Genomic DNA, 15,828 nt, shown 5'->3' on the forward strand with positions numbered 1-15,828 from the left:
ACCACTCAATAGCTTCAGCTTGTGCTTCCATAAATTGATAGCTCCACTTTACTAAGATCAGTAAAGTGCTAAGAACAGAGACTGGCACATGGCAAAGCTCAGTACATGTTAGTGACCTTTACTGTAATTTCCCTCAGCTTCACTTTGCATGTTTAATGGCCAGCTGGACATCTGTGCCTATTGTATGTTTAATGGCCTATTGACAAGCCTATGTTCCTGTCTATATTTAATATCAATGTTTCTAAAACTCATATCCAAAACTGAATTCAATGTCCTCTTCCCCACCAAAACACAGACAACAAAATTTAAAAACCGGTTCCTCCTTCAGCATTTTATTCTCCTCTCTCTTTCATTTCCTCATTCTTTCAAAAAACATCCTGAGCCAGATACCATTCCAGGTATTAGAGATTCAGACTGAACACATCAGCCAAGGCCCTTCCCACCCTCCTGACCTTACATTCCAGCATAAGGGAGGCACAAAAAGTACAACACGTAAATGAACTGAATGCTGCAGATAACTAACACACGCCCTATCCCTAGCTCCAGCAAGGCGATTAAAAACTGGATGCCTACTTTCTACTCAGACGTCAGAGAAAAGCTGTCTGAGGAGATGACATCTGAGCTGAAATATGACTTATACACCCAACCCAGATGAGCCACAAAGGACACTGGACAAGGGAGATCTTCTCAGAGAACAAAACCAAAAGCAGCCAACCTGGCCAACTCAGGAGTCCACACCACAGCTAGTGTGCAGGAGTCTTGCAAGTCTCATTCAACGGGATGGAACACAGTATCTATGGATATGTCCCTTCTCGCCTCCTTTTTATCAGATTTTATTGCAGCAACCCTGTCTTCTCTCCCCCATTGTGTGCCAATGTGTTGCAATGGCTGGCTTAACTTTCAGACCATAGGTTTTGTCCAGAGCTGATGGAAAAGAGAGACATCCCCTCATTTGCTGGGCTTGAAGCTAGGAGCAGGTACTGCTGACAAGATTTACATACCTCCCTTTGGGGAAGGGGCGCGTGTGCTTTATCTATGCTTGCCCTCGTCAACAATCAATGACCTGACCCTAACTCCCCCCTTCTTTGGCACCCAAACCAATCAACCTCACCAATATCTCTGAAATTCAACTATTTATATTTCCATCCCTACTTTCACTTCCCTGACTCAATCTACATGAAATGGCTGCAACAGCCTCCTAATTAACTTACCTCCAGTTGCCTCCTTCCAATGAGTTCTTCTTGAAACCACTGAAGTACTCTTCCAAAACAGACAAACCCAAACATGAAAACCATTTTTGGTTTTCTACAGCCTTGAAACAAAAACCAGGTGCCTCAGAATGTCGTACAATGCCATCCATTTTCCAGCTTCCACTCTGCAATTTCCATAGCCTCTTCTGGAGTTTCTTGCTCCCTCACCTTCTAGCTTCCACCATAATGAGCAGCCTGCATTTCCCCAGATGTCCCTAACTGTCACCTCCAAGTGGTGGCACACACCATCCCCCCAGCTCTCTGTGCCTGTTCCCTCCTCCTTCTAACTGACATCAGGGTGCAATTCAGCCTTCCCAAACCCATAAACCTAGCTAGGGGTAATAGTAATATATGTCCATCTTGACCACAGAACACAGCCAGGCTCAGAAAACACTACAAACGTGGTAGTTGTTTTGAATATAGCAATTATCACACCCTGTACCTAGGTTTCTCCGTGTTGACACTACTGACATTTCTGGTCAGATCATTCTTGTCACGGGAGTCAGTGCAGTGGGGTGGGATCTCTCCTAGCACCTCCAGTCTCTGTTCACCAAGATGCCAGCAGGACCACCCCCATCCTTCCCCACCCTGCCCCCAGTTGTGACAACAACAAATGTTTTCAGACATTGATTCATGTCCCGTGGGGGGCAAAATTGGCCTGGTTGAGAATCACCGCACTAAAGCACACTGGATGGTTCATCATCTCAAACTGCACCCCACGGGCAGCACATTCCTGGAAAACTGAAATTGATTCGACATCCTTAACACTCATGCTGGGGACACAACTGTGGATCAATTAATGTTTGCCTCATAGTAGTATAAGAAAAGTAATCAAGGTATTTTTAATGCGGAGGTAGAGGGCACAAGATCTAAAGAGAAACAAGAAAGAAAGAAAAGCAAAAATTCTGGTTAATTTTTCATAAATTCAACTCAGTTCTCAAAATCCTTAAGGACAGAAAAAAAATGTCAGATACTTCTTTCATATGCTCCAAAAAGCAAAAACCAGACTTCAATATGTAGGAGGCATCTGACTGATAGTCAGTGACCTAACCTGCTAAACGCTACAGCGATTCTTATCAACACCAGTGGGATACTTCCAGATTTCTGTATGAAACCAGGAATCACACCTCAGGCAAAAGTCTTAGAATCAGAAAATTAGTCAGCTTGGACAGAAAAGTGCTGAATTAGAAATCAAAGATCTGGGTTCCTTCCCAGCTTTGCCACTAATTGTGTGACAGGAAGGCAGTCACTTTACTGCTAAGGCCTGTTTCCTCACCTGTAAAACAGAGGATTAAATAATATTAACTTTAAACGTCGTCTTATTTGTAAATCCTATGAGTCTATGAATTAATTCAACCAAAAAGATCCATTATTAAGAAAGCAAATTAAAAACACACACATATGCATAGACACACACATGCGTGCACACGCGCACACACACACACACACTCTATAGGACTAAATAAATGAGTGCTCCAGAATGGCAGAACTGCACAGCCAGATGATACATTCAGAGTCCAAGGGCTTCATTTTCTTATGAGGAAATGACTACATTCTGAAGGGAGAGACAGGTCTTATGCATCTCTCCATCCCCGCAGCTTGCATAGTGCCTGAGCCATAGCAGGCATTTACAAACATCTCATAAGCTGAAGTTGTGACACACCTAATACCAGAACCCAAGAGCCTTAGAGTCTGTGATCTTTTCACCATATCATGAGGTGTCTTGACTTCTTGCAGGAGAGAAAGAAAAAAAAAAAAAAAAGCCCAAAATAAGTTGAATGTGAATAGAATAAAGATGACATGACAGAACATAACGTTATTTTTCAGAAGAGTGAGCAATAGAGTTCTAGAAAAGTCCACTGAAGAATCTAGTCTAGGAAAGTAACATGAGATTAATGAAATAATATTGTTGGCATGGTTTGTAAAACATAAAACAATGGAGTGACTAAGAAATCTCAAAGCCCTGCCAGGCACAGAGGCTCATGCCTGTAATCCCAGCACTTTGGGAGGCCAAGGTGGGTGGATCATCTGATATCAGGAGTTTGAGACCAGCCTGGCCAACCTGGTGAAACCTTGTCTCTACTAAAAATACAAAAATTAGCCAGACATGGTGGTGGGCGCCTGTAATCCCAGCTATTCGAGAGGCTGAGGCAGGAGAATCACTTGATCCCGGGAGGTGGAGGTTGCAGTGAGCCGAGATCGCACCATTGCACTCCAGCCCAGGCAACAGAGCGAGACTCGTTTCAAAAAACAAAAAAAAGAAAGAAACCTCAAACCCCTAGCTAGGATACTCAAATAGCAGCAAGGAGAAGATCAGTGAACTAGAAGGAGAAAGGAAAAGAAAGACCAGGGCAGTGAGACCAGGAAGAAACAGGAAACGAACTGTGTAGAGCGTACTGTGCATTCTGTTTTATGGCTGCCCTGTAAATTCCAAAAAATCATACACCCTTTTGGAAGGCAAAATGAATTTTAAAAAGATAAAACCTCAGAGGCAGGTTAAATTTACTTTTTCGAAAACGTCACCTCATTTAGAAGCACTACATTTACAACCTTGAAAGCAGATGCGGTATTATTAGGTGCTTATGGTGCTTAACTGGGCCAGAGGGAAGATTTTCTCTATGCTTAAATTTTATAAGTAGGAGGACAAGGAGAGGGAGAGACAGAAGGGGTAGGGGAGGAGGGAGAGAGAGTGGGAGGGGGGAAGGGAGGGAAGCATTTCTTTGTTAACATTTCTCAAGGTTAAAGTACCACAGACATATCAAAGCGCCAACAGAGCTAAGTCTCAGGGTTATGAATGCTGAATGAAATGAAGGACACTAAAGATTTGTCACTAAATAAATAAATAAGTAAATAATTTTTTAAAAGAAAAGAAAAAATGATTTGTTACAGTTTAATTTAAATAACTGCAATAATTCGGTATATCAGAAAACCCAATCCTCCCTCCATTTAATCTACCATTTCCAAGTTTGAAATACAGAATCCAAGTGTTCAAACTCAAAGTGAAGAGCTGGTGAAAATTCTGAGTCTAAAGTTACTTTGTAACTGATTCATCCATTTCCCACTACCTCTTTAGGAAGGAGTTAATAGTGCTATAAAATGCCCCTCTGAGAATGGAATTTTTGATAGGAGCCTATTTGTGAGCAGGAAAATGATTAAGCATTACAGTATTTACTTTATTGTTGCCCTCACTACTGACAAATGCCAAAGTAATGTGGCAAGGACGGAGGAAGAGGGTATTCAATACACAGCTTCAACACCAGTATTTATGCTGAGAATACTCACCACTGCCTCGTGGTTATTTCCTTCCCTGGCTTAAGTATGTATTGAAAGTCTCAAAATCAGTCCTTATCTGGAAACTTTTCTCAGACAAAACCAGGAGCAACAATGTGTAAATAGGATATAGATTTATAAAAATTCACCAACATCTGAAAGACAAAGAAATGGGCCAAGATCCCCAAGGCCCATTTACAACATCCTTGCAAAGCTCAGAAAAGGAAAATTCAAGCCAAGGATCCTTCTATCCACCTCTAAGTAACTCCACAACCTCATTCCAATGCATGCTGGTTCTGTGAGCTAAGGTCCCTGCAAAGCTTTTGTTTACTCATTTATGAAACAGAAATAATAATAATACCTTCTTCACTGGGTTGTTGTGAAGGTTACATGAAATAATCCATGCAAGTACCTAGCAAAGTGCTCAGCAAATATCAATATTCAAAAAAGTATTGGCTATAATTCCTGAAAATAAAAAGGCTAGAATAATATTTTAGACACAACTCCCAAAGAGAAATAACCACACCTTTCTACTTTTCTCCAGAACAGCAAAAACAGCATTTCAAGTTCTTCTAATATAAATAAAACTGCAGCTGAGAAAGAATAAATCCCTGATTATAGTTCCTACCTGATAGGACTGAAAACAACATAAAGAAGAGACATTACTATCTATGACTAAGTACAGAATCAGCAAAAAAGTTTAAACAGAAAACAAGTTAACAAATAATTTGGTCTTTCTGAACAATAAAAAGAAAAGAGCTGGAGAACACTATGCTACATAAAAGTGAACAAGAATCAGATAAAGTGATGTAGTTTGTTAGTTCTTCTCTGGTATCCTAAACATACCAGCTTATTCTACACACAGCATATTCACCAGTTCAACCAACTTCACAGAAAGCAACATCCAAGACAGGGAAAGCAAGACAAACAAACGGCCCAGGAAATTTACACTATTCCTGCTACCAAACTTGTTTCTCAGCCTCACCTGACACCAACTGGTACAGATTTCTAACTGGCCAGGAAATCATTTAAAAATTCAATATCAATGCTCAATGTCAGAAAAAAGGTTTGGAAAAGCAATCAAGGAATGCTTTTCATCTATTTCTGACTGTTACTCTAATCTACTCTTACTTCATTAATATTCTTTATACTCAGGAGGTTCAAACGAAAGCAAAATTAAAACATAATTATTGTTCCTTATAAATCACGTCATTTTCAATAGCTTGAATATGATTTTCAAACATTAATTTATAAAATAGGTTTAATTTTTAATAAAATAATCAAAACATGAGGAAACAAGTGTAGAAAATTTAGAGAAAAAATATTCAAATAGTTATTAATTAAGGTGTAAAAGTAATATCTTGTTTTAACACTTCAAATAATTTCAATGTGAATTATAAAGAAGATATAAAAGCAAATTCTACCAAAAATATTTTTTTAAAAAAACAGATCTAAGTAAATTAGAAAATATACATCATACCTAAGCAGATACACACTTGAAAATCTTCAATATTAAACACCTATTATATAAGTTTATTTTTATGGCAGAAAAAATTTAATACAAAGATCTTCAAAATTAACATTAAATAATTTTTATATTTGAAGATTTTTTTTTAATTTTATGTAACTTAATATTCATGTGGAAACTAAATTAATTTTTGCCAAATATTTTCAAAGCCACTAAAACTAGAACATAATAATTGATCTTGGCAATTTTAGAAATTCCTTCCTGAAACTCATAAATACTCTAAGTACGGTCATGTGCTGCTTAAAAACGAGGATACATTCTAAGAAATGAGTCAGGCAACTTGGTCGTTGTATAGACCATCACAGAGTGTACTTACACAAACCTACATAATTGTATAGCCTACTCCATACCTAGGCTACATGGTGCAGCCTATTGCTCCTAGGCTACAAACCTACACAGCCTGTTACTATACTGAATAACACAGACAACAGTAACACAGTGGTAAGTATTTGTGTATCTAAATGTAGATAAACATAGAAAAAGTACAGCAAAAATACAGCATGATAATCCTGACTCCATCATCTATCTATACACAGTCCATGACTGACTGAAATATCACTATGTGGCACACAAGACTGTATACAAGAAGAACACAACTTCCTGGCATATTACAGCTTTTATGTGAACTTGTTTATATTAACAATGACCTCTCTAAGACATAAAGAAGTCAAGAATGGACTCCTGATTTTTACTACATTAACTGCTTGGTCATGAAAGTTCACCCTTACCAGCCTACCACCAAAAACCACTGCAGAAAACAAAGAGTAGATGATAAAAACATATCAAAAACTGATGATGACATATATTTCTCTAGGTAATATTTTTCATAAAACAAATGTGTTCCACATCTAAAGTAATTCATAATTCATAGCTTTGAATTATTAAAATAACCATTATATATTCAAGTTTCTCTCCACCCTACAATGACCTTCCATCATGCTAATAGTATTTAGTAAATGCTTTGCACTAAAGAAAATGCAGCAAGGTACTATCAAATATCACCAACAAATTATTGTTAAAATATGTCAATATTTACATTCAAGAATGTATATCGGAGTCAGGCACGGTGGCTCACGCCTGTAATCCCAGCACTTTGGGAGGCCGAGGTGGGTGGATCGCTTGAGGCCAGTAGTTCAAGACCATCCTGGCCAACTTGGTGAAATCCCATCTCTACTAAAATACAAAAATTAGCCAGGTGTGGTGGCAGGCACCTGTAATCCCAGCTACTTGGGAGGCTGAGGTAGGAGAATCGCTTGAACCCAGGAGGTAGAGGCTGCAGCGGGCCCAGATGGCACCACTGCACTCCAGCCTGGGCGACAGAGTAAGACCCTGTCTCAAAAAAAAAAAAAAAAAAGTATATCAAGTAGAATTTAGTATCTCAAGCACTACTGCTTAAATAAAGGGGAAAAAGGCTGGACACTGTCACTCACTCCTATAATCCCAGCACTTTGGGAGGCCAAGGCAGGTGGATCACCTGAGATCAGGAGTTCGAGACAAGCCTGGCCAACATGGTGAAACCCCACCTCCACCAAAAAAAAAAAAAAAAAAAAAAAATTAGCCGGGCGGGGTGGCCTGTGCGTGTAATCCCAGCTACTCGGGAGGCTGAGGCAGGAGAATCGCTGGAACCCGGGAGGCGGAGGTTGCAGTGAGCCGAGATCACGCCACTGCACTCCAGCCTGAGCGGCTAAGTGAGACTCCGTCTCAAAAAAAAAAAAAAAAAAGATAAAGGGGAAAAAAACTCAGTGCCTTTTCCACTTCTCCTCTAACAAAATCACATTTTATCACTGTGTATAATACAGGATCTCCAAGGGACTGCCAACATTTTTATTCCTTTTGTTTGTCTCCACATCTAGAGAACACTGGTCTACCTGCTCGCTCTCTTCACCTAGCTACCGGGATTCAGACACACAGCACAGAGGTCTGCTGTTAGGCAAGAAGCTGCCACACGGAGCTTGGAGACTGGCTGGCCAAGATGTCACTATCTGGGGGCAAAGCTCAGGCTGCTGCTGAAGGGGCTCCAAGAAAAGGAACAACTCAACATAATCTCATGATAAAACAAGGCAACCTTTTAAATACAAATTTCACACACATTACAGTACTCTTTTTATCTATGCAAACTCAACCGGAGTTCATAACTTTTTTTTCTACTTTTTAATTTTACTAAGTCTAAATCAGAGATTGGCAAACTTTTTCTGTAAAGAGCCAGGCATTAATTATTTTAGGCTTTGTAAGCCACACAGTCTCCATGGCAACCACTCAACTCCGTCCATATAGCACCAAAGCTGCTACAGATGATAGATAAATGAATGAACATAGCTGTGTTCCAGTAAAACGGCATTCATAAAACAGGGGAAGGGCTGATTTAGCCCTTGGGCAGCAGTCTGCTTTGACAATCCCTGGTCTAGATCATCTGAGCAAATGTGCTGTTAAAAAATTCCAAATTAAAAAGAAGGGGAGAAAAAGGCAGGTCCATGTTGTTTTCAACAGAAGCCCTAAATAAAGGCTATCAGTCATATTATAACATGAGCTGAGTCACAAAAACGAAGCAATGTATCTGTGAAAGAAAATATATACAAGAAAGAGTGGGTATCATCTAAGCCCTAGCTCTCCCCTATCCTTAAGCAATTCTCTCCCTAACCCCCAAAAGCAATAAATTAGGGTAATGTGATTCTTTTTACAGTTTTTTCTTTTCTCTGCTACCATTAGTCACTGATTGCTAACATCCCAAAAGTTGTCAATATAAACTTTTTCAGGGTTGACTGAAGCAGTCATGCATTTTTGACGGTGGTGAGTGTAACACACTAGAAATTCTCTCTTGAAAGTTCAATGTGATTACGGCAAACAGAAAAAACTATCGATTCCTATCTTCTCAACAAGACTTAGCATAAGCAACCTTAAATGTGACAGTCAAGTCAAAGATTTGTTACTAGATGCTCAGAGAGTAAGTATTCCATTTTCATACATATAAGTTTACTAAGTTATGATGCTAAGCAGGTAGGCCATAATGCCCAGACAACTTCAGATAACACTAGATGAATAGCAACTACTAAATTACAACATAACCTGGTGTTGTTCGACCTATTCTTGTATTCATGAGAACTGCTACTGAAACTCAATGACCTGTGAATGTTTGATATAACAGAAGCCTGGCTCCCCCAATAAAAATCCCCAATAGAACAATAATAATTCAAATACTACAAAATCTAAATCCTCCGGGATTCAATCTCCTGTACGCTGAAGTTTCAATTCAACAAACATGCATTAAGTGATGTGCAAAGAACAAGAAATGAGGTGAGGTGCTGGGAAAGCAGTGTGAATGAGCCTTTAAAGAGCTTGCACTCTGTTAGAAGACAGGTTTAAGCCAATGATTACAACACAGTGTGGTGCTTCAATATCAAAAGTATGTGTACCCTCACAAATAAATATGAAAACATCTCATAATAGGCATATAAACATAATAGGCAACTCATAAAAGAATACAAATGGTCAATAGATCAAACCCATTGTTTGCCTATGCAATCGGTGTATATTAAAAAGCTCATAATATCCACCGTTGGTGGGGGGTGTGGGAAAATGGCCATTCTTGTGCTCTTACTGGACCACATTTCTACAGAATAATTTGAAAAGCTGGTCATTTAAAGCCGTTTAAAACTGTATATTCTTTGACTTGGAAATTCTATCGGTTTCAATGAGTGGATAAACTAGTTTTGCTAACCAAAGGAAAATAGTTCAATTTTAGGAAAATGGTAACTTTGGTTTAACAGTATAAATTTCAGACTCCTACAAGATATCCAAAGGGAATTGTCTAGAAGGCAGTTGGACATATATAATAATTAGCATTTACTCATGGTGTTTGCTATGTTTGCTAATCTTACATAATTTCATTTAATCTCTCCAAAATTCAAAGCCGTCTGTATACATTGGCAGGACCAAGATGCAAACACAGCTCTTAACCCAAAGTTCTTAGTCAATATTCGATTCATGGTCCATGGGTTTGACACCTGGCAGAAAGGTCCAAGATAGAAATATACATTTGCAAGTTTATCTTTCGTTCACTCATTCATTCAGCAGAAATTTATTAGGTACCTAAGGTTGGATCTAAGAATACCAAGAAAGTAAAGTTAACTTTCTTATCCTTAGGGACACAAAACAGAGATAGGCATGAAAACAAAAAACTGCAGTATGATACAACAGTGATAATAGAAATACTGAAGAGGAATAATACTAACTCCCTTTAAAAGAGAGAGTAGTCAACTCTGCATCAGAGACAGAGTCATCAAGGAAGGTTCTAAGAAAGGAAGACAATGCTTGGCCATGATTTTGAAGGATGAGTGGAAAAGAAAAATCCCCCAAGTGGACAGAAGAAGGAGGTAAGGAATTTGATTCCAGAAGAAGAACACTGAATATAAAGAAGCATCACCCAAAATAGCATGGTCAATACAAAGAAATACATGTAAATCCCCACAGTGATAAATGGACAGTGCCCTTTAACCACTCTCTAACCCCCATCCTCTGCTCCTCCAGATGCTGCAGAAAAGGACAGAGGAAATATAAAGCCTGCCATTCTCTTGAATTGCATTTCCCAAAGAAGTCCACTCCTCTAACCTCCCCTCCAAACTGAGAATTGGAAAGGGACTAGGCAGTCTCCCTTGTCAAAGAGAAGCAGTGGTGTAGCAACACTCTCCAAAACAGCTTCCCAACAGCATCACTATCTACCGCCTCACCCAGCCTTTGGTTTTCCTCATGGTCTTTATTTACCACTAAAGTTCCATCATCTATTCATTATTTTCCTTGTTTATTGCCTTTCTCCATCATTAGACTATTCATTAGACTATAAGCTCCAGGAAGGCATGGGATGGGCCTTGTCTATTCGATTCTATTCACCACTGTGGTTTTCTTTGTTTTTTGCTTTTTGTTTGAGACAGGGTCTTTTGAGACAGGGTCAGGCTGTAAGTGGAATGGTGTGACCATGGCCCACTGCAGCCTCAACCTCCTGGGCTCAAGCAATCCTCTCGCCTCGGACCCCCAAGAAGTTGGGACTACAGGTGCTTGCCACCACACCTGGCTAATTTTATAATTTTTATTTTGTAAAGACAAGGTCTCACTATATTGCCCAGTCTGGTCTCAAACTCCTGGGTTCAAGGGATCCTCCCACCTCAGCCTCTCAAAGTGCAAGAATTATCATCATGAGTCATCCTGCCCACTGTATCTGGAAGAACACTTGCCGCAGGAAGACACTCCACAAATCCTTGCTGAATGAATGAATGCTGTTTCACCTTACCCGACATACAGCATTATGATTATTTTAAACCTAAAACTCCAATCAAAATAATATTTCACTTTTATCAGGTAATACTTTCTGGAACATTTCACATATTTTCATGGTCTAATGACATTTTCTAATGCTCTAAATACCATCCCTATGCCCTCTATTTTCTTTTTCACCACAACAAATATTTAAAACAAAATCTGTCTCCAAAATTAACAATTAAGAAGTTTAACTCTGATCTATACCCACTCCAATATTTCATTAGAGTATCTTTGGACCAAAGAGAACAAGGTAACAATTTTAGATAAAGTGGTATGCCAACTACAAACTGATGTACTGCTTCAGTGAAACATACATCAAGAAAAACAGAAGGAAGTTATTCTATACTTAACGAAAAACTCCAAGTCCTGCTAATAAAACAAAAATATCTCAGGTAGGAAAAAAAAATGACTGATGTTATTTAAAAAACAGATAACACATGACAATGCTAACGAGGTCACCATTTTTTAGGAATTAGTATCACTGATAATAGCAAACTCATAGAGACCAGGTCTTGCCAAGACTGTATGTGATATAAAATGCTTGGTAAAATGTTTGGCAAGCTCCTGGAATGTGTTTATCCAACTGGCCATTTCACTTTGGGTTTATTCTGAGCAACTTTCAGGCTACTTGTGTCACAGATAGGATGGTCTTTCCCTGGTATTTTAGGCTTTTTTTTTTTTTTTTTTTTGTGAGACAGAGTCTCATTCTGTTGCCCAGGCTGGAGTGCAGTGGAGCAATCTCGGCTCACTACAACCTCTGCCTCCTGGGTTCAAGCGATTCTCATGCCTCAGCCTCCTGAGTAGCTGGAATTACAGGCATGCACTATCACATCCAGCTAATTTTTGTATTTTTTAGTAGAGATGGAGTTTTGCCATGTTGATCCACCCACCTCGGCCTTCCAAAGTGCCGGGATTACAGGCATGAGCCACCGCACCCAGCCGCATTTTAGGCTTTAAAAGGATACAGGAAACCAGTACTGCAAGCTTAGCCGTGCCATTATTGAACTGATTAACATTTTTGACACAAACTGTAAATCAGGCAAAATGCAACTTCAAAGGTTCAAATATTATGAAAAATATTTACTGTTACTATGAATCTATTTCAAGACCAATGAAGGCTGAAGTAAGACCTAACTGTTGCCTTGCCAAATCCTTTCTCAATATAAATGCCATGTAAAATTACACAATGGATTTACTCTAACCCTTTTTACATGGGAGTTACAAAAAGAAGCCTTTAAACCCCTCTAGGGATAAATTTACTTTTCTCAGCCAAGTGTTAACAGCAATAAATGGAGGATTTACATGTAATCCCTAAAAGCAAATAGGCAGAAATTACCAACCATGCTATGACTTTTTAACTAAGCATTTTATTTAATCCCACTTATATAACAGGACAATTTAAAGGGTGCCAGTTCTAAAAATATGAGATGCAAATGCAAAATAGTGTCCCTAATATTTTAAAGCAAATTTTCTAGAATTGTATATTCAAACAAATGTGGGTTGGTTTTAGTTTTTTTTCAGAGTACTCACTAGGAATGACTAAATAAACACCTATTCAATCAATACTGCCATTTCTTAAAAATAAGATATCTGAAAACTTTTTTCAAAGTCAATGTATAAGTGATATCCTTTCGAAATAGATACAAATGAACATTAAACTTAAAAAAATGGATTTATTCATAGGCTAATAACAGTATAATAAATGAGCTACATGGTAAGAGTCTCTTTGTGTTAACTGCTCATTGGTGGTCCACATCCTAGAACTGTATTTCCAGGATTCCATCAGCATCTGGTTAATGAGATCTATTTCTCTGGTAAGTATTCTTTAGATAAATCAGACTTTACCAAAACAGAATTCACATTGTTGCAAACCATAATAGCTAGTTTGTGATTTGTAAGACCACGTTATTGATATCACAAATCTAAAAGAGATGTTCCATTGAGAAAAAGAGAACCCTTTACCCAACCATTATACTCTAAAAATAAAACTAACATTTCTTCACACACAAACAAAATCAAGGTAGAAATATACAAGACTTCGACAGAAAAAAATCTCATCAAAGGGTCAGCGTTTCACATTCTAAACTTGTTTTCACCAGTCAGTAACAGTCTAGTCTGCCAAATAGTAGGCCAAACGGCTGATGTCACTTACCTTCTTGTATTCCAACCTTGCTGAAAAATCAGGAGAAACCTGTTTACAAACAATCTGTGCCCTGAGCAGAGTTCTGCTACCTCTAAATAAACCCCTTTTAATTTCTGATCACACGACTCATAAGGGTTCAGCAAAAATAAGAAAAAAAAAAACTACTAGCCAAATATACATAACCACTCTTCACATTCTGATGTAGTAAAAATGGTCACTTGCTAAGGCTTCTTTTCTTCAAGACATTCTCCTTTTTTGCCCCCTCTTCCTTCCACTTACTTCCCTGCTAAAGATTTCAGTATTATTCAGATAACCAGTACACTTTAGTCAAGAAAACGGCTTTCTGAAGAAACTGAGCACAGTGGTATTCTGGAGTAAAATCCCCCTGGGCTCTGATTAGAAGTGCAACACTCCTGCCCATGTACAACCTGTCGCACCTGCCACCAGCCCGGAAGGCCGAGACTACCACGGAACCTGTTTCCAGCGTTCGACGCCTCCTGCAAAACATCACTTACTGTGCCAGGCATATGACTTCTCTCATTCTTCCCATTCTGAGAGCTGCCATTTTTTAGCTTCTTTTTCTTTTTTGCTGTTTCTTTGTGCTCTTTCTGTTTGTTTTGCACTTCAATAAGAACAGAAATAAAGCTGTTTTTCACTTCCTTTTCAAACTCCAGTTCATCTCGTAAAGCCAACTGCTGCACCAGCTCCTCAGAGTACTCCTTAATGGCAGTCTCAATTTCTTCCAGGATTTCATTTAACTCAGACACTGAGAGCCTTTTCACTCCTAGGACCAAAAACAAAATACAGCAGATATTAAGGCAAAAGCGTTTCAAGGAAGCAAAACAGAGCAGTCACTAGGAATAACTAAATAAACACCTATGTAATCAATGCCAAAGAGCAAAAATTATATTCCAAGCAACTAAATTGACTGTGTGTGATCTTCTCAGAATTCTAACACTTCTGGAGGGCAGGTCTGAGTAGCGGTAAGTGGGCAGGTGAATCACTTCTCAGCTTGCTGGGAAGAAAGTCTAACGAAAGTTTTTACTTGTGCAAATAAATCATTCCATGAATAATACTTCAGTCAAGACTGTGAAGGCTTGTACATGGAAAAGAACAACACAAAAGCAGAGGGAAAGTACAGAGTCCGCCTGCTGACAAGAAACTGCAAGCCATTCAGCAGGGTTCTGGGATATCTCTGAACAGGAAAGGAGTTGATCTAAAAGAATTAAACTAAATACATACTTAATGACATATGCCTCGATCTGTGAATTTTGTTGAAAATTGGTGATATGGTTTGTATGTGTCCCCACTCAAATCTCATATTGAAATGTAATCCCCAATGTTGGAGGTGGGGCTTGCTGGGAGGTCATTGGATCATGAGGGCAGTTTCTAACAGTTTAGTACCATTCCCCTGGTGCTGTTCTCATAACAGAGTTCTCATGAGACCTGGTTGTTTAAAAGCGTGTGGCACCTCCACCAGGCCCCCTTCCTCCTGCTCCAGCCATGTGAAGATGCCTGCTCCGGCTCTGCCTCCTACCATGAGTAAAAGCTCCCTGAGGCCTTCCCAGAAGCAGATGCTGCCAGGCTTCCTGTATAGCCTGCGGAACCATTAGCCAATTAAACCTCTTTTCCTATAAATTACCCAGTTTTAGGCATTTCTTTGTAGCAGTACGAGAATGGACTAAACAACTGGGAAGACAAAGGGGAACAATATTCCCTGAAACCCCATTTCAGTCTTTTCTCAGCACTTCTCCCCATGTGAGAGAGAGGACACTGTTAAAGTCCCAACCCACAGGGCCTCAGAATGTGGAGAGGGGGTCTTTGAAGAGGTAAATTAAGGTTAAATGAGGGCATTAGGATGGGCCCTAACCCAGTATGACCGGTATTCTTATAAAATAGGGTGACCAGAACACAGAAGAAAGACCATGTGAAGACATAGGGAGAAGGCAGCCATCTGCATGTCATGGAGAGAGGCCTCTGAAAAAAACCAAACCTGCCAACACCTTGATCTCAGACTTCTGGCCTCCAGAACTGTAAGAACATAAATTCCTGTGGTTTAAGCCACCCACCCTGTGGTACTTTGTTCTGGCAGCCCTAGCGAACTAATACAGATTTTAGTATCTATATCAAGTATCAGGACTGTATTTGGGAGTCAGGACCTTAACGCCATTTAGCCCGTATCTACAGAAGCATGGTCAAATCAGACCATCTGAAAGACTTTGGTCTGTCTGACCATCTGTATGTTGAAGCCATACAACCAACGTTCTTTAGGTAACTAAGCTTCAGACTGGGCATGCCATAAAGATAAAACTAGGTGACAACACGGG

General features: G+C 39.3%; 1 protein-coding gene across 8 annotated transcripts in view; it reads right to left on the bottom strand.

Moving 5' to 3' along the window:
• The window catches only part of FEZ2 (fasciculation and elongation protein zeta 2), a 67,615-nt gene that overhangs the window by 35,373 nt on the left and 16,414 nt on the right, over positions 1-15,828 (bottom strand). For all 8 annotated transcript variants that reach the window (XR_005243297.2, XR_492472.3, XR_492471.3 and 5 more), the window contains exon 5: positions 14,017-14,285. Coding sequence is in view for 2 of the 8 variants with exons in the window: in XM_007970969.3 (XP_007969160.3) it covers positions 14,017-14,285 (269 nt within the window). In the remaining 6 variants the exon portion in view is untranslated. The remainder of the gene's footprint in view (positions 1-14,016; positions 14,286-15,828) is intronic.

This window comes from Chlorocebus sabaeus, chromosome 14 (genome assembly GCF_047675955.1).
Source record: "Chlorocebus sabaeus isolate Y175 chromosome 14, mChlSab1.0.hap1, whole genome shotgun sequence".
Taxonomy (NCBI): domain Eukaryota; kingdom Metazoa; phylum Chordata; class Mammalia; order Primates; family Cercopithecidae; genus Chlorocebus; species Chlorocebus sabaeus.